This window comes from Leptodactylus fuscus, unplaced genomic scaffold, assembly GCF_031893055.1.
Source record: "Leptodactylus fuscus isolate aLepFus1 unplaced genomic scaffold, aLepFus1.hap2 HAP2_SCAFFOLD_690, whole genome shotgun sequence".
Lineage (NCBI taxonomy): Eukaryota > Metazoa > Chordata > Amphibia > Anura > Leptodactylidae > Leptodactylus > Leptodactylus fuscus.
In genome coordinates this window covers 2,459-25,072 of record NW_027440725.1, presented here as the reverse complement: position 1 = coordinate 25,072, position 22,614 = coordinate 2,459, and the positions used below count along the sequence as shown (strand labels likewise).

General features: G+C 55.9%; 1 protein-coding gene across 1 annotated transcript in view; it reads left to right on the top strand.

Annotated features, from left to right (window-relative positions):
* LOC142188714 (fatty-acid amide hydrolase 1-like) overlaps nt 1-22,271 on the top strand; it is a gene marked incomplete at its 5' end in the record, with an annotated part of 55,242 nt that extends 32,971 nt beyond the window's left edge. Inside the window, 9 exon segments of the mRNA XM_075261959.1 lie at nt 8,569-8,694; nt 8,777-8,874; nt 8,941-9,040; nt 10,040-10,083; nt 13,747-13,786; nt 21,412-21,448; nt 21,451-21,519; nt 21,747-21,892; nt 21,970-22,271. Of these exon segments, the coding sequence (XP_075118060.1) occupies nt 8,569-8,694; nt 8,777-8,874; nt 8,941-9,040; nt 10,040-10,083; nt 13,747-13,786; nt 21,412-21,448; nt 21,451-21,519; nt 21,747-21,892; nt 21,970-22,095 (786 nt within the window).
* Between the last annotated feature and the right edge of the window lie 343 nt (nt 22,272-22,614).

Here is a 22,614-nt window from a genome sequence, read left to right as displayed (position 1 = left end):
GACTGTTCTCCCTGTATATATATATATATACCTCCTCTGTACGACTTCTCCAGTGCTCGGCTGTGTCCAGGTCTAGGTCAGGAGACTGTTCTCCCTGTATATATATATATACCTCCTCTGCAGGTCTTCTCCAGTGCTCAGCTGTGTCCAGGTCTAGGTCAGGTGACTGTTCTCCCTGTATATATATATATACCTCCTCTGCAGGTCTTCTCCGGTGCTCGGCTGTGTCCAGGTCTAGGTCAGGTGACTGTTCTCCCTGTATATATATATATATACCTCCTCTGTACGACTTCTCCAGTGCTCGGCTGTGTCCAGGTCTAGGTCAGGTGACTGTTCTCCCTGTATATATATATACCTCCTCTGTACGACTTCTCCAGTGCTCGGCTGTGTCCAGGTCTAGGTCAGGTGACTGTTCTCCCTGTATATATATATACCTCCTCTGTACGACTTCTCCGGTGCTCGGCTGTGTCCAGGTCTAGGTCAGGAGACTGTTCTCCCTGTATATATATATACCTCCTCTGTACGACTTCTCCGGTGCTCGGCTGTGTCCAGGTCTAGGTCAGGTGACTGTTCTCCCTGTATATATATATATACCTCCTCTGCAGGTCTTCTCCAGTGCTCGGCTGTGTCCAGGTCTAGGTCAGGTGACTGTTCTCCCTGTATATATATATATACCTCCTCTGTAGGTCTTCTCCAGTGCTCGGCTGTATCCAGGTCTAGGTCAGGTGACTGTTCTCCCTGTATATATATATACCTCCTCTGCAGGTCTTCTCCAGTGCTCGCTGTATCCAGGTCTAGGTCAGGTGACTGTTCTCCCTGTAATATATATATACCTCCTCTGCAGGTCTTCTCCAGTGCTTGGCTGTATCCAGGTCTAGGTCAGGTGACTGTTCTCCCTGTATATATATATATATACCTCCTCTGCAGGTCTTCTCCGGTGCTCGGCTGTGTCCAGGTCTAGGTCAGGTGACTGTTCTCCCTGTATATATATATATACCTCCTCTGCAGGTCTTCTCCAGTGCTCGGCTGTGTCCAGGTCTAGGTCAGGTGACTGTTCTCCCTGTATATATATATATACCTCCTCTGTAGGTCTTCTCCAGTGCTCGGCTGTATCCAGGTCTAGGTCAGGTGACTGTTCTCCCTGTATATATATATACCTCCTCTGCAGGTCTTCTCCAGTGCTCGGCTGTATCCAGGTCTAGGTCAGGTGACTGTTCTCCCTGTATATATATATATACCTCCTCTGCAGGTCTTCTCCAGTGCTTGGCTGTATCCAGGTCTAGGTCAGGTGACTGTTCTCCCTGTATATATATATATACCTCCTCTGCAGGTCTTCTCCGGTGCTCGGCTGTGTCCAGGTCTAGGTCAGGTGACTGTTCTCCCTGTATATATATATATACCTCCTCTGCAGGTCTTCTCCAGTGCTCGGCTGTGTCCAGGTCTAGGTCAGGTGACTGTTCTCCCTGTATATATATATATATACCTCCTCTGCAGGTCTTCTCCGGTGCTCGGCTGTGTCCAGGTCTAGGTCAGGTGACTGTTCTCCCTGTATATATATATATATACCTCCTCTGCAGGTCTTCTCCGGTGCTCGGCTGTGTCCAGGTCTAGGTCAGGTGACTGTTCTCCCTGTATATATATATATACCTCCTCTGCAGGTCTTCTCCAGTGCTCAGCTGTGTCCAGGTCTAGGTCAGGTGACTGTTCTCCCTGTATATATATATACCTCCTCTGCAGGTCTTCTCCAGTGCTCGGCTGTGTCCAGGTCTAGGTCAGGTGACTGTTCTCCCTGTATATATATATATATACCTCCTCTGCAGGTCTTCTCCGGTGCTCGGCTGTGTCCAGGTCTAGGTCAGGTGACTGTTCTCCCTGTATATATATATATACCTCCTCTGCAGGTCTTCTCCAGTGCTCAGCTGTGTCCAGGTCTAGGTCAGGTGACTGTTCTCCCTGTATATATATATACCTCCTCTGCAGGTCTTCTCCAGTGCTCGGCTGTGTCCAGGTCTAGGTCAGGTGACTGTTCTCCCTGTATATATATATATACCTCCTCTGTACGACTTCTCCAGTGCTCAGCTGTGTCCAGGTCTAGGTCAGGTGACTGTTCTCCCTGTATATATATATATACCTCCTCTGCAGGTCTTCTCCGGTGCTCGGCTGTATCCAGGTCTAGGTCAGGAGACTGTTCTCCCTGTATATATATATACCTCCTCTGTACGACTTCTCCAGTGCTCAGCTGTGTCCAGGTCTAGGTCAGGTGACTGTTCTCCCTGTATATATATATACCTCCTCTGCAGGTCTTCTCCGGTGCTCGGCTGTGTCCAGGTCTAGGTCAGGAGACTGTTCTCCCTGTATATATATATACCTCCTCTGCAGGTCTTCTCCAGTGCTCGGCTGTGTCCAGGTCTAGGTCAGGTGACTGTTCTCCCTGTATATATATATATACCTCCTCTGCAGGTCTTCTCCAGTGCTCGGCTGTGTCCAGGTCTAGGTCAGGTGACTGTTCTCCCTGTATATATATATATACCTCCTCTGTACGACTTCTCCAGTGCTCGGCTGTGTCCAGGTCTAGGTCAGGAGACTGTTCTCCCTGTATATATATATATACCTCCTCTGCAGGTCTTCTCCAGTGCTCAGCTGTGTCCAGGTCTAGGTCAGGAGACTGTTCTCCCTGTATATATATATATATACCTCCTCTGCAGGTCTTCTCCGGTGCTCGGCTGTGTCCAGGTCTAGGTCAGGTGACTGTTCTCCCTGTATATATATATATACCTCCTCTGTAGGTCTTCTCCAGTGCTCGGCTGTATCCAGGTCTAGGTCAGGTGACTGTTCTCCCTGTATATATATATACCTCCTCTGCAGGTCTTCTCCAGTGCTCAGCTGTGTCCAGGTCTAGGTCAGGAGACTGTTCTCCCTGTATATATATATACCTCCTCTGTAGGTCTTCTCCAGTGCTCAGCTGTGTCCAGGTCTAGGTCAGGTGACTGTTCTCCCTGTATATATATATACCTCCTCTGCAGGTCTTCTCCAGTGCTCAGCTGTGTCCAGGTCTAGGTCAGGAGACTGTTCTCCCTGTATATATATATATACCTCCTCTGTAGGTCTTCTCCAGTGCTCGGCTGTGTCCAGGTCTAGGTCAGGTGACTGTTCTCCCTGTATATATATATACCTCCTCTGCAGGTCTTCTCCAGTGCTCAGCTGTATCCAGGTCTAGGTCAGGTGACTGTTCTCCCTGTATATATATATACCTCCTCTGCAGGTCTTCTCCAGTGCTCGGCTGTGTCCAGGTCTAGGTCAGGAGACTGTTCTCCCTGTATATATATATACCTCCTCTGCAGGTCTTCTCCAGTGCTCGGCTGTGTCCAGGTCTAGGTCAGGAGACTGTTCTCCCTGTATATATATATATACCTCCTCTGCAGGTCTTCTCCAGTGCTCAGCTGTATCCAGGTCTAGGTCAGGTGACTGTTCTCCCTGTATATATATATACCTCCTCTCTACGACTTCTCCAGTGCTCGGCTGTGTCCAGGTCTAGGTCAGGAGACTGTTCTCCCTGTATATATATATACCTCCTCTGCAGGTCTTCTCCAGTGCTCGGCTGTGTCCAGGTCTAGGTCAGGTGACTGTTCTCCCTGTATATATATATACCTCCTCTCTACGACTTCTCCAGTGCTCGGCTGTGTCCAGGTCTAGGTCAGGAGACTGTTCTCCCTGTATATATATATACCTCCTCTGCAGGTCTTCTCCAGTGCTCAGCTGTGTCCAGGTCTAGGTCAGGTGACTGTTCTCCCTGTATATATATATATACCTCCTCTGCAGGTCTTCTCCAGTGCTCGGCTGTGTCCAGGTCTAGGTCAGGAGACTGTTCTCCCTGTATATATATATACCTCCTCTGCAGGTCTTCTCCGGTGCTCGGCTGTGTCCAGGTCTAGGTCAGGTGACTGTTCTCCCTGTATATATATATATACCTCCTCTGCAGGTCTTCTCCGGTGCTCGGCTGTGTCCAGGTCTAGGTCAGGTGACTGTTCTCCCTGTATATATATATATACCTCCTCTGCAGGTCTTCTCCGGTGCTCGGCTGTATCCAGGTCTAGGTCAGGTGACTGTTCTCCCTGTATATATATATATACCTCCTCTGCAGGTCTTCTCCGGTGCTCGGCTGTGTCCAGGTCTAGGTCAGGTGACTGTTCTCCCTGTATATATATATATACCTCCTCTGCAGGTCTTCTCCGGTGCTCGGCTGTATCCAGGTCTAGGTCAGGTGACTGTTCTCCCTGTATATATATATATACCTCCTCTGCAGGTCTTCTCCAGTGCTCGGCTGTGTCCAGGTCTAGGTCAGGTGACTGTTCTCCCTGTATATATATATATACCTCCTCTGCAGGTCTTCTCCGGTGCTCGGCTGTATCCAGGTCTAGGTCAGGTGACTGTTCTCCCTGTATATATATATATACCTCCTCTGCAGGTCTTCTCCGGTGCTCGGCTGTGTCCAGGTCTAGGTCAGGTGACTGTTCTCCCTGTATATATATATATACCTCCTCTGCAGGTCTTCTCCGGTGCTCGGCTGTATCCAGGTCTAGGTCAGGTGACTGTTCTCCCTGTATATATATATATACCTCCTCTGCAGGTCTTCTCCGGTGCTCGGCTGTGTCCAGGTCTAGGTCAGGAGACTGTTCTCCCTGTATATATATATATACCTCCTCTGCAGGTCTTCTCCAGTGCTCAGCTGTGTCCAGGTCTAGGTCAGGTGACTGTTCTCCCTGTATATATATATATACCTCCTCTGCAGGTCTTCTCCAGTGCTCAGCTGTGTCCAGGTCTAGGTCAGGTGACTGTTCTCCCTGTATATATATATACCTCCTCTGCAGGTCTTCTCCAGTGCTCGGCTGTGTCCAGGTCTAGGTCAGGAGACTGTTCTCCCTGTATATATATATACCTCCTCTGCAGGTCTTCTCCAGTGCTCGGCTGTGTCCAGGTCTAGGTCAGGAGACTGTTCTCCCTGTATATATATATATACCTCCTCTGTACGACTTCTCCGGTGCTCGGCTGTGTCCAGGTCTAGGTCAGGTGACTGTTCTCCCTGTATATATATATATACCTCCTCTGCAGGTCTTCTCCAGTGCTCGGCTGTGTCCAGGTCTAGGTCAGGAGACTGTTCTCCCTGTATATATATATATACCTCCTCTGTACGACTTCTCCAGTGCTCGGCTGTATCCAGGTCTAGGTCAGGTGACTGTTCTCCCTGTATATATATATATACCTCCTCTGCAGGTCTTCTCCAGTGCTCAGCTGTGTCCAGGTCTAGGTCAGGTGACTGTTCTCCCTGTATATATATATATACCTCCTCTGCAGGTCTTCTCCGGTGCTCGGCTGTATCCAGGTCTAGGTCAGGTGACTGTTCTCCCTGTATATATATATACCTCCTCTGCAGGTCTTCTCCAGTGCTCGGCTGTGTCCAGGTCTAGGTCAGGTGACTGTTCTCCCTGTATATATATATATACCTCCTCTGCAGGTCTTCTCCAGTGCTCAGCTGTGTCCAGGTCTAGGTCAGGAGACTGTTCTCCCTGTATATATATATATACCTCCTCTGCAGGTCTTCTCCGGTGCTCAGCTGTGTCCAGGTCTAGGTCAGGAGACTGTTCTCCCTGTATATATATATATACCTCCTCTGCAGGTCTTCTCCGGTGCTCAGCTGTGTCCAGGTCTAGGTCAGGTGACTGTTCTCCCTGTATATATATATACCTCCTCTGCAGGTCTTCTCCAGTGCTCGGCTGTGTCCAGGTCTAGGTCAGGAGACTGTTCTCCCTGTATATATATATATACCTCCTCTGCAGGTCTTCTCCAGTGCTCGGCTGTGTCCAGGTCTAGGTCAGGTGACTGTTCTCCCTGTATATATATATACCTCCTCTGTACGACTTCTCCGGTGCTCGGCTGTGTCCAGGTCTAGGTCAGGAGACTGTTCTCCCTGTATATATATATACCTCCTCTGCAGGTCTTCTCCAGTGCTCGGCTGTGTCCAGGTCTAAGTCAGGTGACTGTTCTCCCTGTATATATATATATACCTCCTCTGTAGGTCTTCTCCAGTGCTCGGCTGTATCCAGGTCTAGGTCAGGTGACTGTTCTCCCTGTATATATATATACCTCCTCTGCAGGTCTTCTCCAGTGCTCGGCTGTATCCAGGTCTAGGTCAGGTGACTGTTCTCCCTGTATATATATATATATACCTCCTCTGCAGGTCTTCTCCGGTGCTCGGCTGTGTCCAGGTCTAGGTCAGGTGACTGTTCTCCCTGTATATATATATATACCTCCTCTGCAGGTCTTCTCCAGTGCTCGGCTGTGTCCAGGTCTAGGTCAGGTGACTGTTCTCCCTGTATATATATATATACCTCCTCTGTAGGTCTTCTCCAGTGCTCAGCTGTGTCCAGGTCTAGGTCAGGTGACTGTTCTCCCTGTATATATATATATACCTCCTCTGCAGGTCTTCTCCAGTGCTCAGCTGTGTCCAGGTCTAGGTCAGGTGACTGTTCTCCCTGTATATATATATATACCTCCTCTGTAGGTCTTCTCCAGTGCTCAGCTGTGTCCAGGTCTAGGTCAGGTGACTGTTCTCCCTGTATATATATATATACCTCCTCTGTAGGTCTTCTCCAGTGCTCGGCTGTGTCCAGGTCTAGGTCAGGTGACTGTTCTCCCTGTATATATATATATACCTCCTCTGTAGGTCTTCTCCAGTGCTCAGCTGTGTCCAGGTCTAGGTCAGGTGACTGTTCTCCCTGTATATATATATACCTCCTCTGCAGGTCTTCTCCAGTGCTCGGCTGTGTCCAGGTCTAGGTCAGGTGACTGTTCTCCCTGTATATATATATACCTCCTCTGCAGGTCTTCTCCGGTGCTCGGCTGTGTCCAGGTCTAGGTCAGGTGACTGTTCTCCCTGTATATATATATACCTCCTCTGCAGGTCTTCTCCAGTGCTCGGCTGTGTCCAGGTCTAGGTCAGGTGACTGTTCTCCCTGTATATATATATACCTCCTCTGCAGGTCTTCTCCAGTGCTCGGCTGTGTCCAGGTCTAGGTCAGGAGACTGTTCTCCCTGTATATATATATATACCTCCTCTGCAGGTCTTCTCCAGTGCTCGGCTGTGTCCAGGTCTAGGTCAGGTGACTGTTCTCCCTGTATATATATATATACCTCCTCTGTACGACTTCTCCAGTGCTCAGCTGTGTCCAGGTCTAGGTCAGGTGACTGTTCTCCCTGTATATATATATATACCTCCTCTGCAGGTCTTCTCCGGTGCTCGGCTGTATCCAGGTCTAGGTCAGGAGACTGTTCTCCCTGTATATATATATACCTCCTCTGTACGACTTCTCCAGTGCTCAGCTGTGTCCAGGTCTAGGTCAGGTGACTGTTCTCCCTGTATATATATATATACCTCCTCTGCAGGTCTTCTCCGGTGCTCGGCTGTATCCAGGTCTAGGTCAGGTGACTGTTCTCCCTGTATATATATATACCTCCTCTGCAGGTCTTCTCCGGTGCTCGGCTGTGTCCAGGTCTAGGTCAGGAGACTGTTCTCCCTGTATATATATATACCTCCTCTGCAGGTCTTCTCCAGTGCTCGGCTGTGTCCAGGTCTAGGTCAGGTGACTGTTCTCCCTGTATATATATATATACCTCCTCTGCAGGTCTTCTCCAGTGCTCGGCTGTGTCCAGGTCTAGGTCAGGTGACTGTTCTCCCTGTATATATATATATACCTCCTCTGTACGACTTCTCCAGTGCTCGGCTGTGTCCAGGTCTAGGTCAGGAGACTGTTCTCCCTGTATATATATATATACCTCCTCTGCAGGTCTTCTCCAGTGCTCAGCTGTGTCCAGGTCTAGGTCAGGTGACTGTTCTCCCTGTATATATATATATACCTCCTCTGCAGGTCTTCTCCGGTGCTCGGCTGTGTCCAGGTCTAGGTCAGGAGACTGTTCTCCCTGTATATATATATATATACCTCCTCTGCAGGTCTTCTCCGGTGCTCGGCTGTGTCCAGGTCTAGGTCAGGTGACTGTTCTCCCTGTATATATATATATACCTCCTCTCTACGACTTCTCCAGTGCTCGGCTGTGTCCAGGTCTAGGTCAGGAGACTGTTCTCCCTGTATATATATATACCTCCTCTGCAGGTCTTCTCCAGTGCTCGGCTGTGTCCAGGTCTAGGTCAGGTGACTGTTCTCCCTGTATATATATATATACCTCCTCTGCAGGTCTTCTCCAGTGCTCGGCTGTGTCCAGGTCTAGGTCAGGTGACTGTTCTCCCTGTATATATATATACCTCCTCTGCAGGTCTTCTCCGGTGCTCGGCTGTATCCAGGTCTAGGTCAGGAGACTGTTCTCCCTGTATATATATATATACCTCCTCTGTAGGTCTTCTCCAGTGCTCAGCTGTGTCCAGGTCTAGGTCAGGTGACTGTTCTCCCTGTATATATATATATACCTCCTCTGTAGGTCTTCTCCAGTGCTCGGCTGTATCCAGGTCTAGGTCAGGTGACTGTTCTCCCTGTATATATATATATACCTCCTCTGCAGGTCTTCTCCAGTGCTCGGCCTCTGTGTATCGGATACTACCAGACTGATGGCTCCACCATGGCCACGCCCTCTATGGCTCGCGCCGTCCTGCAAACTAAGGAGCTCCTGGAGAAGGCGGGCCACAAGGTTTGTAGTCATGTGACGCGGCTCCTCAGTGCGGTCCTTGGCGCCCTGTCTCCACCTCTACTGTTCCGTCTTCCTCTTGCAGTTGGTGCCCTTCACCCCGCCATCAGTGGAGTCGTCGCTCTTTGGCTTGGCCATGCGGGGTCTCTTGGCTGACGGAGGCTCCACCTTCTTGGATAACTTGTAGGTATTGTATGATTGATGGAGCGGCAGGGGGCGGAGTTACCAGCATCACCAATTTATTTCTAGCAAAGGAGATGAAGTGGACGCCAACCTGAGGACGCAGGTCTCCACTTACCGCTGCCCCTCCTGGCTGAAGAGAGTACTGTCCGTCCTGCTCAGGCCACTGGTGAGTGCCCTTGCTCTCATTCTGGAATATGGAGATGGGAGGTTGGCGAAGCGTCTTGGTGTGACATCACTCCATCATCTTCAAGGGTGGACCAAGTTGCCGATTTTGCAATGACAAATCTGGAACAAGAAGGACCGGCGCTGAATGGTTAGGTGAAGACGACTTTCTATTGAACAACACACTACGCGTTTCGGGCATTCGCTCTGCCCTTCTTCAGGTGCAATAGTTCTAAATAAACAATAAAGGATAAAAATCATATCGCAATATAGTGATACAAAACCAAGCACTATCTCGGCCATTGTGTAGATAAACACTAGTCATTTGTTACACAATACAATATATATGAACAGAGACAATCTGTAGCTCAGAATATAAATAATGGAGATGCAGACGGGTCTGATGATCTGCCAAAAAGATCCGGGTGGTAATATAAGATTGCTGTGAATCCAGGTTTCCATGAGGCGGTGTCCAAAGATTTTAGAAAGTTTTTTACCCACCACTATTTATATTCTGAGCTACAGATTGTCTCTGTTCATATATATTGTATTGTGTAACAAATGACTAGTGTTTATCTACACAATGGCCGAGATAGTGCTTGGTTTTGTATCGGCGACATATTGCGATATGATTTTTATCCTTTATTGTTTATTTAGAACTATTGCACCTGAAGAAGGGCAGAGCGAATGCCCGAAACGCGTAGTGTGTTGTTCAATAAAAAGTCGTTTTCACTAACCATTCAGCGCGGGTCCTTCTTGTTCCGGATTTGTCATTGCAAAATGGGCAACTTGGTCCACCCTTGCATTATCTACACACCCAGGAGGTGTGAGGTACCTCGCAGGATCCTCGCCCAGTGACCCTGTTGTTGTGTATCCAGCCTAGACTTGTCTTCATACCCAACCAGTAAGCACACACATCTACACTACGGTTTGCTCGGTGTTTTTTTTCCCTTTTTTCTCTTGAGATATCACTCCATCATCCGTCATGTCTCTTCCTCCGCAGTTTCCTAGACTCTCCTTGGTTCTTCAGAATGTGCAGGGAGTGAGGTAAGACAATGGAAGAATGGAGGCCATGAGAGCAGGACATTAGGGGGGGGGGGGCCGCAGCCCTGAGAGCAGGACATTAGGGGGGGGGGGGCCGCAGCCCTGAGAGCAGGACATTAGGGGGGGGGGGGGCCGCAGCCCTGAGAGCAGGACATTAGGGGGAGGGGGGCGCAGCCCTGAGAGCAGGACATTAGGGGGGGGCCGCAGCCCTGAGAGCAGGACATTAGGGGGAGGGGGGCGCAGCCCTGAGAGCAGGACATTAGGGGGAGGCCGCAGCCCCGAGAGCAGGACATTAGGGGGGGGCCGCAGCCCTGAGAGCAGGACATTAGGGGGGAGGCCGCAGCCCTGAGAGCAGGACATTAGGGGGGGGGGCCGCAGCCCTGAGAGCAGGACATTAGGGGGGGGGGGCCGCAGCCCTGAGAGCAGGACATTAGGGGGAGGGGGGCGCAGCCCTGAGAGCAGGACATTAGGGGGGAGGCCGCAGCCCTGAGAGCAGGACATTAGGGGGGGGGGCCGCAGCCCTGAGAGCAGGACATTAGGGGGGGGGGGGGGGGGGGGGGGGGGGGGGGGGGGCCGCAGCCCTGAGAGCAGGACATTAGGGGGGGGGGGGCCGCAGCCCTGAGAGCAGGACATTAGGGGGGGGGGGCCGCAGCCCAGAGAGCAGGACATTAGGGGGGGGGGGCCGCAGCCCTGAGAGCAGGACATTAGGGGGAGGGGGGCGCAGCCCTGAGAGCAGGACATTAGGGGGAGGCCGCAGCCCCGAGAGCAGGACATTAGGGGGGGGCCGCAGCCCTGAGAGCAGGACATTAGGGGGGAGGCCGCAGCCCTGAGAGCAGGACATTAGGGGGGGGGGCCGCAGCCCTGAGAGCAGGACATTAGGGGGGGGGGGCCGCAGCCCTGAGAGCAGGACATTAGGGGGAGGGGGGCGCAGCCCTGAGAGCAGGACATTAGGGGGGAGGCCGCAGCCCTGAGAGCAGGACATTAGGGGGGGGGGGCCGCAGCCCTGAGAGCAGGACATTAGGGGGGGGGGGGCCGCAGCCCTGAGAGCAGGACATTAGGGGGGGGGGGGCCGCAGCCCTGAGAGCAGGACATTAGGGGGAGGGGGGCGCAGCCCTGAGAGCAGGACATTAGGGGGGAGGCCGCAGCCCTGAGAGCAGGACATTAGGGGGGGGGGCCGCAGGCCCTGAGAGCAGGACATTAGGGGGGGGGCCGCAGCCCTGAGAGCAGGACATTAGGGGGGGAGGCCGCAGCCCTGAGAGCAGGACATTAGGGGGGGAGGCTGCAGCCATGAGAGCAGGACATTAGGGGAGGCCGCAGCCCTGAGAGCAGGACATTAGGGGGAGGCCGCAGCCCCGAGAGCAGGACATTAGGGGGGGGCCGCAGCCCTGAGAGCAGGACATTAGGGGGAGGCCGCAGCCCCGAGAGCAGGACATTAGGGGGAGGCCGCAGCCCAGAGAGCAGGACATTAGGGGGGGCTGCAGCCCAGAGAGCAGGACATTAGGGGGGGAGGCCGCAGCCCAGAGAGCAGGACATTAGGGGGGGGCCGCAGCCCTGAGAGCAGGACATTAGGGGGAGGCCGCAGCCCCGAGAGCAGGACATTAGGGGGAGGCCACAGCCCAGAGAGCAGGACATTAGGGGGGGCTGCAGCCCAGAGAGCAGGACATTAGGGGGGGAGGCTGCAGCCATGAGAGCAGGACATTAGGGGGGGAGGCCGCAGCCCAGAGAGCAGGACATTAGGGGGGGCTGCAGCCCAGAGAGCAGGACATTAGGGGGGGGAGGCCGCAGCCCCGAGAGCAGGACATTAGGGGGGGCTGCAGCCTGGAGAGCAGGACATTAGGGGGGGAGGCTGCAGCCCAGAGAGCAGGACATTAGGGGGGAGGCCGCAGCCCAGAGAGCAGGACATTAGGGGGGGCTGCAGCCCGGAGAGCAGGACATTAGGGGGGGAGGCTGCAGCCCAGAGAGCAGGACATTAGGGGGGGAGGCCGCAGCCCAGAGAGCAGGACATTAGGGGGGGCTGCAGCCCAGAGAGCAGGACATTAGGGGGGGAGGCTGCAGCCCAGAGAGCAGGACATTAGGGGGGGAGGCCGCAGCCCCGAGAGCAGGACATTAGGGGGGGAGGCTGCAGCCCAGAGAGCAGGACATTAGGGGGGGAGGCCGCAGCCCTGAGAGCAGGACATTAGGGGGGGAGGCCGCAGCCCTGAGAGCAGGACATTAGGGGGGGGGGCCGCAGCCCTGAGAGCAGGACATTAGGGGGGGGGCCGCAGCCCTGAGAGCAGGACATTAGGGGGGGGGGCCGCAGCCCTGAGAGCAGGACATTAGGGGGGGACCGCAGCCCTGAGAGCAGGACATTAGGGGGGGAGGCCGCAGCCCTGAGAGCAGGACATTAGGGGGGGAGGCCGCAGCCCTGAGAGCAGGACATTAGGGGGGGAGGCCGCAGCCCTGAGAGCAGGACATTAGGGGGGGAGGCCGCAGCCCTGAGAGCAGGACATTAGGGGGGGAGGCCGCAGCCCTGAGAGCAGGACATTAGGGGGGGGGCCGCAGCCCTGAGAGCAGGACATTAGGGGGGGGGGGCCGCAGCCCTGAGAGCAGGACATTAGGGGGGGGCCGCAGCCCTGAGAGCAGGACATTAGGGGGGGGGGCCGCAGCCCTGAGAGCAGGACATTAGGGGGGGGGGGGCCGCAGCCCTGAGAGCAGGACATTAGGGGGGGAGGCCGCAGCCCCGAGAGCAGGACATTAGGGGGGGAGGCCGCAGCCCCGAGAGCAGGACATTAGGGGGAGGCCGCAGCCCGGAGAGCAGGACATTAGGGGGGGGAGGCCGCAGCCCTGAGAGCAGGACATTAGGGGGGGAGGCCGCAGCCCTGAGAGCAGGACATTAGGGGGGGAGGCCGCAGCCCCGAGAGCAGGACATTAGGGGGAGGCCGCAGCCCTGAGAGCAGGACATTAGGGGGAGGCCGCAGCCCTGAGAGCAGGACATTAGGGGGAGGCCGCAGCCCCGAGAGCAGGACATTAGGGGGGGCCGCAGCCCTGAGAGCAGGACATTAGGGGGAGGAGAATAGAGGTGGCCAGGAGTATGGAGTCAGCAGTCTGACAGAGAGCGGACTGAGGAGAGATTGAGCAATGTTTTAGGTAAATAACTGCAGATAATATCACCTACAAGTCTGAATAGGATCCGATATAAAGAAAGCAATGGAAGCGCACACTACTAAAGGATGAGTACGGCTGCCGGCAGATAGGGAGTCCTGCCACTCAATGCAATGTAGATAAATGCGGCTGCGCACCAAGAACCTGAAAAGGTGAACAATTTATTAAAGCATAGACGCCATGAACAAGTATGTAAAGCGTACGAGAGTATATACAGTATATATATATATATAGCAGTCACTAGATGACTGTAATAGACGCCATGAGGTCACAGAGCTTCCTCAGATAAGATGTAGAGCACTGCAGAGTGCGCACTGGCGTCATGGCGGTTATTACAGTGATCTAGTGACTGCTATATATATATATATACTGTATATACTCTCGTACGCTTTACATACTTGTTCATGGCGTCTATGCTTTAATAAATTGTTCACCTTTTCACGTTATTGGTGCGCAGCAGCATTCATCTGAATAGGATCCAAGACACAGAGGTGACCTTTAACCCTTTAACCTCTTCCTCACCAGTTCAGTGAAAGAGCTGTGGAGACATCACGTGGCAGTGGAGGTAAGGAGCCTGAACACTGGTGCCCAAAAAAAAAGACGCTGATACTATAGGAGGGGCCCCGGGGGGGGGGGACGCGGAGCTGATACTATAGGAGGGGCCCCGGGGGGGGGGGGACGCGGAGCTGATACTATAGGAGGGGCCCCGGGGGGGGGGGGGGGGGACGCGGAGCTGATACTATAGGAGGGGCCCCGGGGGGGACGCGGAGCTGATACTATTGGAGGGGCCCCGGGGGGGGGGACGCGGAGCTGATACTATAGGAGGGGCCCCAGGGGGGAGGGGGGGGGACGCGGAGCTGATACTATTGGAGGGGCCCCTGGGAGGGGCACGGAGCTGATACTATAGGAGGGGCCCCTTAGGTGGGGGTGTGGCGCTTATACTATTGGAGAGGCCCCGGGGGGGACGCGGAGCTGATACTATTGGAGGGGCCCCTCAGGTGGGGGGGGGGGGGGACGCGGAGCTGATACTATTGGAGGGGCCCCTGGGGGGGGCACGGAGCTGATACTATTGGAGGGGCCCCTGGGGGGGGACGCGGAGCTGATACTATAGGAGGGGCTCCGGGGGGGGGGGGACGCGGAGCTAATACTATAGGAGGGGCCCCTCAGGTGGGGGTGTGGCGCTTATACTATTGTAGGGGCCCCTGGGGGGGGGGGGCACGGAGCTGATACTATTGGAGGGGCCCCTGGGGGGGCACGGAGCTGATACTATTGGAGGGGCCCCTCAGGTGGGGGGGGGGGACGCGGAGCTGATACTATAGGAGGGGCCCCGGGGGGGGGGGGGGACGCGGAGCTGATACTATTGGAGGGGCCCCTGGGGGGGGGGACGCGGAGCTGATACTATAGGAGGGGCCCCGGGGGGGGGGGGGGACGCGGAGCTGATACTATAGGAGGGGCCCCTCAGGTGGGGGTGTGGCGCTTATACTATTGTAGGGGCCCCAGGGGGGGGGCACAGAGCTGATACTATTGGAGGGGCCCCAGGGGGGGGGGCACAGAGCTGATACTATTGGAGGGGCCCCAGGGGGGGGAGGACGCGGAGCTGATACTATAGGAGGGCCACTCAGGTGGGGGCGCTGTTACCTGTTGCTATAGGAGGGCCACTCAGGTGGGGGCGCTGTTACATGTTGCTATAGGAGGGCCGCTCAGGTGGGGGCGCTGTTACCTGTTGCTATAGGAGGGCCGCTCAGGTGGGGGCGCTGTTACCTGTTGCTATAGGAGGACCGCTCAGGTGGGGCCGCTGTTACCTGTTGCTATAGGAGGGCCGCTCAGGTGGGGGCGCTGTTACCTGTAGCTATAGGAGGGCTGCTCAGGTGGGGGCGCGGTTACCTGTTGCTATAGGAGGGCCGCTCAGGTGGGGGCGTTGTTACCTGTTGCTATAGGAGGGCCGCTCAGGTGGGGGCGCTGTTACCTGTTGCTATAGGAGGGCCGCTCAGGTGGGGGCGCTGTTACCTGTTGCTATAGGGGGGGCGCTCAGGTGGGGGCGCTGTTACTTGTTGCTATAGGAGGGGCGCTGTTACATGTTGCTATAGGAGGACTGCTCAGGTGGGGGTGCTGTTACATGTTGCTATAGGAGGACTGCTCAGGTGGGGGCGCTGTTACCTGTTGCTATAGGGGGGCCGCTCAGGTGGGGACGCTGTTACTTGTTGCTATAGGAGGGGCGCTGTTACATGTTGCTATAGGAGGGCTGCTCAGGTGGGGGCGCTGTTACATGTTGCTATAGGAGGACTGCTCAGGTGGGGGCGCTGTTACCTGTTGCTATAGGGGGGCGCTCAGGTGGGGACGCTGTTACTTGTTGCTATAGGAGGGCCGCTCAGGTGGGGGCACTGTTACCTGTTGCTATAGGAGGACTGCTCAGGTGGGGGCGCTGTTACCTGTTGCTATAGGGGGGCCGCTGTTACCTGTTGCTATAGGAGGGCCGCTCAGATGGGGCCGCTGTTACCTGTTGCTATAGGAGGGCCGCTCAGATGGGGGCGCTGTTACCTGTTGCTATAGGAGGGCCGCTCAGGTGGGGGCGCTGTTACTTGTTGCTATAGGAGGGCCGCTCAGGTGGGGGCGCTGTTACCTGTTGCTATAGGAGGGCCGCTCAGGTGGGGGCGCTGTTACCTGTAGCTATAGGAGGGCCGCTCAGGTGGGGGCGCTGTTACCTGTTGCTATAGGGGGGCCGCTCAGGTGGGGGCGCTGTTACCTGTTGCTATAGGAGGGCCGCTCAGGTGGGGGCGCTGTTACCTGTTGCTATAGGGGGGCCGCTCAGGTGGGGGCGCTGTTACCTGTTGCTATAGGAGGGCCGCTCAGGTGGGGGCGCTGTTACCTGTTGCTATAGGAGGGCCGCTCAGGTGGGGGCGCTGTTACCTGTTGCTATAGGAGGGCCGCTCAGGTGGGGGCGCTTTTACCTGTTGCTATAGGAGGGCCGCTCAGGTGGGGGCGCTGTTACCTGTTGCTATAGGAGGGCCGCTCAGGTGGGGGCGCTGTTACCTGTTGCTATAGGGGGACCGCTCAGGTGGGGGCGCTGTTACCTGTTGCTATAGAAGGACCGCTCAGGTGGGGGCGCTGTTACATGTTGCTATAGGAGGGGCGCTGTTACCTGTTGCTATAGGAGGGCCGCTCAGGTGGGGGCGCTGTTGCTATAGGAGGGCCGCTGAGGTGGGGGTGCTGTTACCTGTAGCTATAGGAGGGCTGCTCAGGTGGGGGCGCTGTTACCTGTTGCTATAGGGGGGCCGCTCAGGTGGGGGCGCTGTTACCTGTTGCTATAGGGGGGCCGCTCAGGTGGGGGCGCTGTTACCTGTTGCTATAGGAGGGCCGCTCAGGTGGGGGCGCGGTTACCTGTTGCTATAGGAGGGCTGCTCAGGTGGGGGCGCTGTTACCTGTTGCTATAGGAGGGCCGCTCAGGTGGGGGCGCTGTTACCTGTTGCTATAGGGGGGCCGCTCAGGTGGGGGCGCTGTTACCTGTTGCTATAGGAGGGCCGCTCAGGTGGGGGCGCTGTTACCTGTTGCTATAGGAGGGCCGCTCAGGTGGGGGCGCTGTTACCTGTTGCTATAGGAGGACCGCTCAGGTGGGGGCGCTGTTACCTGTTGCTATAGGGGGGGCGCTGTTACATGTTGCTATAGGAGGGGCGCTGTTACCTGTTGCTATAGGAGGGCCGCTCAGGTGGGGACGCTGTTACTTGTTGCTATAGGAGGGCTGCTCAGGTGGGGGTGCTGTTACCTGTTGCTATAGGGGGGGCGCTGTTACATGTTGCTATAGGAGGGCTGCTCAGGTGGGGACGCTGTTACTTGTTGCTATAGGAGGGCTGCTCAGGTGGGGGCGCTGTTACCTGTTGCTATAGGAGGGGCCGCTCAGGTGGGGGCGCTGTTTCCTGTTGCTATAGGAGGGCCGCTCAGGTGGGGGCGCTGTTACCTGTTGCTATAGGGGGGGGCGCTCAGGTGGGGGCGCTGTTACCTGTTGCTATAGGAGGGCCGCTCAGGTGGGGGCGCTGTTACATGTTGCTATAGGGGGGGGCGCTCAGGTGGGGGCGCTGTTACCTGTTGCTATAGGAGGGCCGCTCAGGTGGGGACGCTGTTACATGTTGCTATAGGGGGGGCGCTGTTACCTGTTTCTATAGGAGGGCTGCTCAGGTGGGGGCGCTGTTACCTGTTGCTATAGGGGGGCGCTGTTACATGTTGCTATAGGAGGGCCGCTCAGGTGGGGGCGCTGTTACATGTTGCTATAGAAGGGCTGCTCAGGTGGGGACGCTGTTACCTGTTGCTATAGGAGGGCCGCTCAGGTGGGGGCGCTGTTACCTGTTGCTATAGGAGGGCCGCTCAGGTGGGGGCGCTGTTACTTGTTGCTATAGGAGAGCCGCTCAGGTGGGGGCGCTGTTACCTGTTGCTATAGGAGGGCCGCTCAGGTGGGGGCGCTGTTACATGTTGCTATAGGAGGACTGCTCAGGTGGGGGGCGCTGTTACCTGTTGCTATAGGAGGGCCGCTCAGGTGGGGGCACTGTTACCTGTTGCTATAGGAGGACTGCTCAGGTGGGGGCACTGTTACATGTTGCTATAGGAGGGCCGCTCAGGTGGGGGCGCTGTTACCTGTTGCTATAGGGGGGCCGCTCAGATGGGGCCGCTGTTACCTGTTGCTATAGGGGGGCCGCTCAGGTGGGGGTGCTGTTACCTGTTGCTATAGGAGGGCCGCTCAGATGGGGGCGCTGTTACCTGTTGCTATAGGAGGGCCGCTCAGGTGGGGGCGCTGTTACTTGTTGCTATAGGAGGGCCGCTCAGGTGGGGGCGCTGTTACCTGTTGCTATAGGGGGGCCGCTCAGGTGGGGACGCTGTTACCTGTTGCTATAGGAGGGCCGCTCAGGTGGGGGCGCTGTTACTTGTTGCTATAGGAGGGCCGCTCAGGTGGGGGCGCTGTTACCTGTTGCTATAGGAGGGCCGCTCAGGTGGGGGCGCTGTTACCTGTAGCTATAGGAGGGCCGCTCAGGTGGGGGCGCTGTTACCTGTTGCTATAGGAGGGCCGCTCAGGTGGGGGTGCTGTTACCTGTTGCTATAGGAGGGCCGCTCAGGTGGGGGTGCTGTTACATGTTGCTATAGAAGGGCTGCTCAGGTGGGGGCGCTGTTACTTGTTGCTATAGGAGGGCCGCTCAGGTGGGGGCGCTGTTACCTGTTGCTATAGGAGGGCTGCTCAGGTGGGGGCGCTGTTACCTGTTGCTATAGGAGGGCTGCTCAGGTGGGGGCGCTGTTACCTGTTGCTATAGGGGGGCGCTGTTACATGTTGCTATAGGAGGGCCGCTCAGGTGGGGGCGCTGTTACATGTTGCTATAGGAGGGCCGCTCAGGTGGGGGCGCTGTTACATGTTGCTATAGGAGGGCCGCTCAGGTGGGGGTGCTGTTACATGTTGCTATAGGAGGGCCGCTCAGGTGGGGGCACTGTTACCTGTTGCTATAGGAGGACTGCTCAGGTGGGGGCGCTGTTACCTGTTGCTATAGGGGGGCCGCTGTTACCTGTTGCTATAGGAGGGCCGCTCAGGTGGGGGCGCTGTTACCTGTTGCTATAGGAGGGCCGCTCAGGTGGGGGCGCTGTTACCTGTTGCTATAGGAGGGCCGCTCAGGTGGGGGCGCTGTTACCTGTTGCTATAGGGGGGCCGCTCAGGTGGGGGCGCTGTTACCTGTTGCTATAGGAGGGCCGCTCAGGTGGGGGCGCTGTTACTTGTTGCTATAGGAGGGCCGCTCAGGTGGGGGCGCTGTTACCTGTTGCTATAGGAGGGCCGCTCAGGTGGGGGCGCTGTTACCTGTAGCTATAGGAGGGCCGCTCAGGTGGGGGCGCTGTTACCTGTTGCTATAGGGGGGCCGCTCAGGTGGGGGCGCTGTTACCTGTTGCTATAGGAGGGCTGCTCAGGTGGGGGCGCTGTTACCTGTTGCTATAGGGGGGCCGCTCAGGTGGGGGCGCTGTTACCTGTTGCTATAGGAGGGCCGCTCAGGTGGGGGCGCTGTTACCTGTTGCTATAGGGGGGCCGCTCAGGTGGGGGCGCTGTTACCTGTTGCTATAGGAGGGCCGCTCAGGTGGGGGCGCTGTTACCTGTTGCTATAGGAGGGCCGCTCAGGTGGGGGCGCTGTTACCTGTAGCTATAGGAGGGCTGCTCAGGTGGGGGCGCTGTTACCTGTTGCTATAGGGGGGCCGCTCAGGTGGGGGCGCTGTTACCTGTTGCTATAGGAGGGCCGCTCAGGTGGGGGCGCTGTTACCTGTTGCTATAGGGGGGCCGCTCAGGTGGGGCGCTGTTACCTGTTGCTATAGGAGGGCCGCTCAGGTGGGGGCGCTGTTACCTGTTGCTATAGGGGGACCGCTCAGGTGGGGGCGCTGTTACCTGTTGCTATAGGAGGACCGCTCAGGTGGGGGCGCTGTTACCTGTTGCTATAGGGGGGCGCTCAGGTGGGGGCGCTGTTACCTGTTGCTATAGGAGGGCCGCTCAGGTGGGGGCGCTGTTACCTGTTGCTATAGGGGGACCGCTCAGGTGGGGGCGCTGTTACCTGTTGCTATAGGAGGGCCGCTCAGGTGGGGGCGCTGTTACCTGTAGCTATAGGAGGGCCGCTCAGGTGGGGGCGCTGTTACCTGTTGCTATAGGGGGGCCGCTCAGGTGGGGGCGCTGTTACCTGTTGCTATAGGAGGGCTGCTCAGGTGGGGGCGCTGTTACCTGTTGCTATAGGAGGGCCGCTCAGGTGGGGGCGCTGTTACCTGTTGCTATAGGGGGGCCGCTCAGGTGGGGGCGCTGTTACCTGTTGCTATAGGAGGGCCGCTCAGGTGGGGGCGCTGTTACCTGTTGCTATAGGGGGACCGCTCAGGTGGGGGCGCTGTTACCTGTTGCTATAGGAGGACCGCTCAGGTGGGGGCGCTGTTACCTGTTGCTATAGGGGAGCCGCTCAGGTGGGGGCGCTGTTACCTGTTGCTATAGGAGGGCCGCTCAGGTGGGGGCGCTGTTACCTGTTGCTATAGGGGGACCGCTCAGGTGGGGGCGCTGTTACCTGTTGCTATAGGAGGACCGCTCAGGTGGGGGCGCTGTTACCTGTTGCTATAGGGGGGGCGCTGTTACATGTTGCTATAGGAGGGCCGCTCAGGTGGGGGCGCTGTTGCTATAGGAGGGCCGCTGAGGTGGGGGCGCTGTTACCTGTAGCTATAGGAGGGCTGCTCAGGTGGGGGCGCTGTTACCTGTTGCTATAGGGGGGCCGCTCAGGTGGGGGCGCTGTTACCTGTTGCTATAGGGGGGTCGCTCAGGTGGGGGCGCGGTTACCTGTTGCTATAGGAGGGCCGCTCAGGTGGGGGCGCTGTTACCTGTTGCTATAGGAGGGCCGCTCAGGTGGGGGCGCTGTTACCTGTTGCTATAGGGGGGGCGCTGTTACATGTTGCTATAGGAGGGCCGCTCAGGTGGGGGCGCTGTGCTATAGGAGGGCCGCTGAGGTGGGGGCGCTGTTACCTGTTGCTATAGGAGGGCCGATCAGGTGGGGGCGCTGTTAACTGTTGCTATAGGAGGGCCGCTCAGGTGGGGGCGCTGTTACCTGTTGCTATAGGAGGGCCGATCAGGTGGGGGCGCTGTTAACTGTTGCTATAGGAGGGCCGCTCAGGTGGGGGCGCTGTTACATGTTGCTATAGGAGGGGCGCTGTTACCTGTTGCTATAGGAGGGGTGCTGTTACCTGTTGCTATAGGAGGGCTGCTCAGGTGGGGGCGCTGTTACCTGTTGCTATAGGAGGGCCGCTCAGGTGGGGACGCTGTTACCTGTTGCTATAGGGGGGCCGCTCAGGTGGGGGCGCTGTTACCTGTTGCTATAGGAGGGCTGCTCAGGTGGGGGCGCTGTTACCTGTTGCTATAGGAGGGCCGCTCAGGTGGGGACGCTGTTACCTGTTGCTATAGGGGGGCCGCTCAGGTGGGGGCGCTGTTACCTGTTGCTATAGGAGGGCTGCTCAGGTGGGGGCGCTGTTACCTGTTGCTATAGGAGGGCCGCTCAGGTGGGGGCGTTGTTACCTGTTGCTATAGGAGGGCCGCTCAGGTGGGGGCGCTGTTACCTGTTGCTATAGGAGGGCTGCTCAGGTGGGGGCGCTGTTACCTGTTGCTATAGGAGGGCCGCTCAGGTGGGGGCGCTGTTACCTGTTGCTATATGTCTGCAGGCCTATCGCCAGGAGTTCATCGCCCATTGGAGGCCCACGGCCTGGATGTCCTGATTTGCCCTTTTCTGGGTCCGGCTCTGACCATCGGATTCCCTGGACAGCTGACAAGTATGTGACCTTCTCAGCTCCGCAGCTGTCGCCCTCCTGTCTGTGCCAGGCCAGGGGATCATGAGCGCTGCTCACCGTACATGTCAGGGCTGAGCAAGTAGAATATCTGCACAGTATATATATATACACAAGGACAAGAGCAATTAGGGGGCCGGGGGTGTCAGCAGGGGCAGGTGTGTAGGTCGGGCGTTCAATCCACTGCTATTGTCGTCCCTTTGCCCACCCAGGTGCCGTGTCCTACGCGATCCTCTACAACCTGGTGGATTTCCCGGCCGGTGTTCTGCCTGTTACCACGGTAAGCAATGATGATGAGGAGGCTCTGAAGAAGTATGAAGGACATCACAAGGACTTCTGGGACAAACTCTTGAAGAAGGTAAACATTGTGACGGCAAAGGAGAAGCAGCCAAGTGACCCTCAGCTTAATGCGCCAATTCCATCATGTCTTTACAGGCTGTGTCAGATGGCGTGGGGCTCCCCGTGGCCGTACAATGCGTGGCCCTCCCCTGGCAGGAGGAGCAGTGTCTGCGTCTGATGAAGGAAGTCGAGAAAGTTACAAGAATAGAAAGACTATCATGAGCAAGGAAAAGCGCGAGCGTCCATGATGTCAGACTGACCACATAAAGCACAGCTTCAACAACAGACCCCGACACTACTGTACATGGAAGGCCCACAAACAAAGACCATTGTACCACAGAATATATACAATATCAGCTGTGTATAAAAATGTACTGCTCCTATGTACAAGAATATAACTACTATAATACTACTTGCTATATACAAGAATATAACTACTATAATAATACTCCTATGTACAAGAATATAACTACTATAATACTGCTCCTATGTACAGGAATATAACTACTATAATAATACTCCTATGTACAAGAATATAACTACTATAATACTGCTCCTATGTACAAGAATATAACTACTATAATAATACTCCTATGTACAAGAATATAACTACTATAATACTGCTCCTATGTACAAGAATATAACTACTATAATACTACTCCTATGTACAAGAATATAACTACTATAATAATACTCCTATGTACAAGAATATAACTACTATAATACTACTGCTATATACAA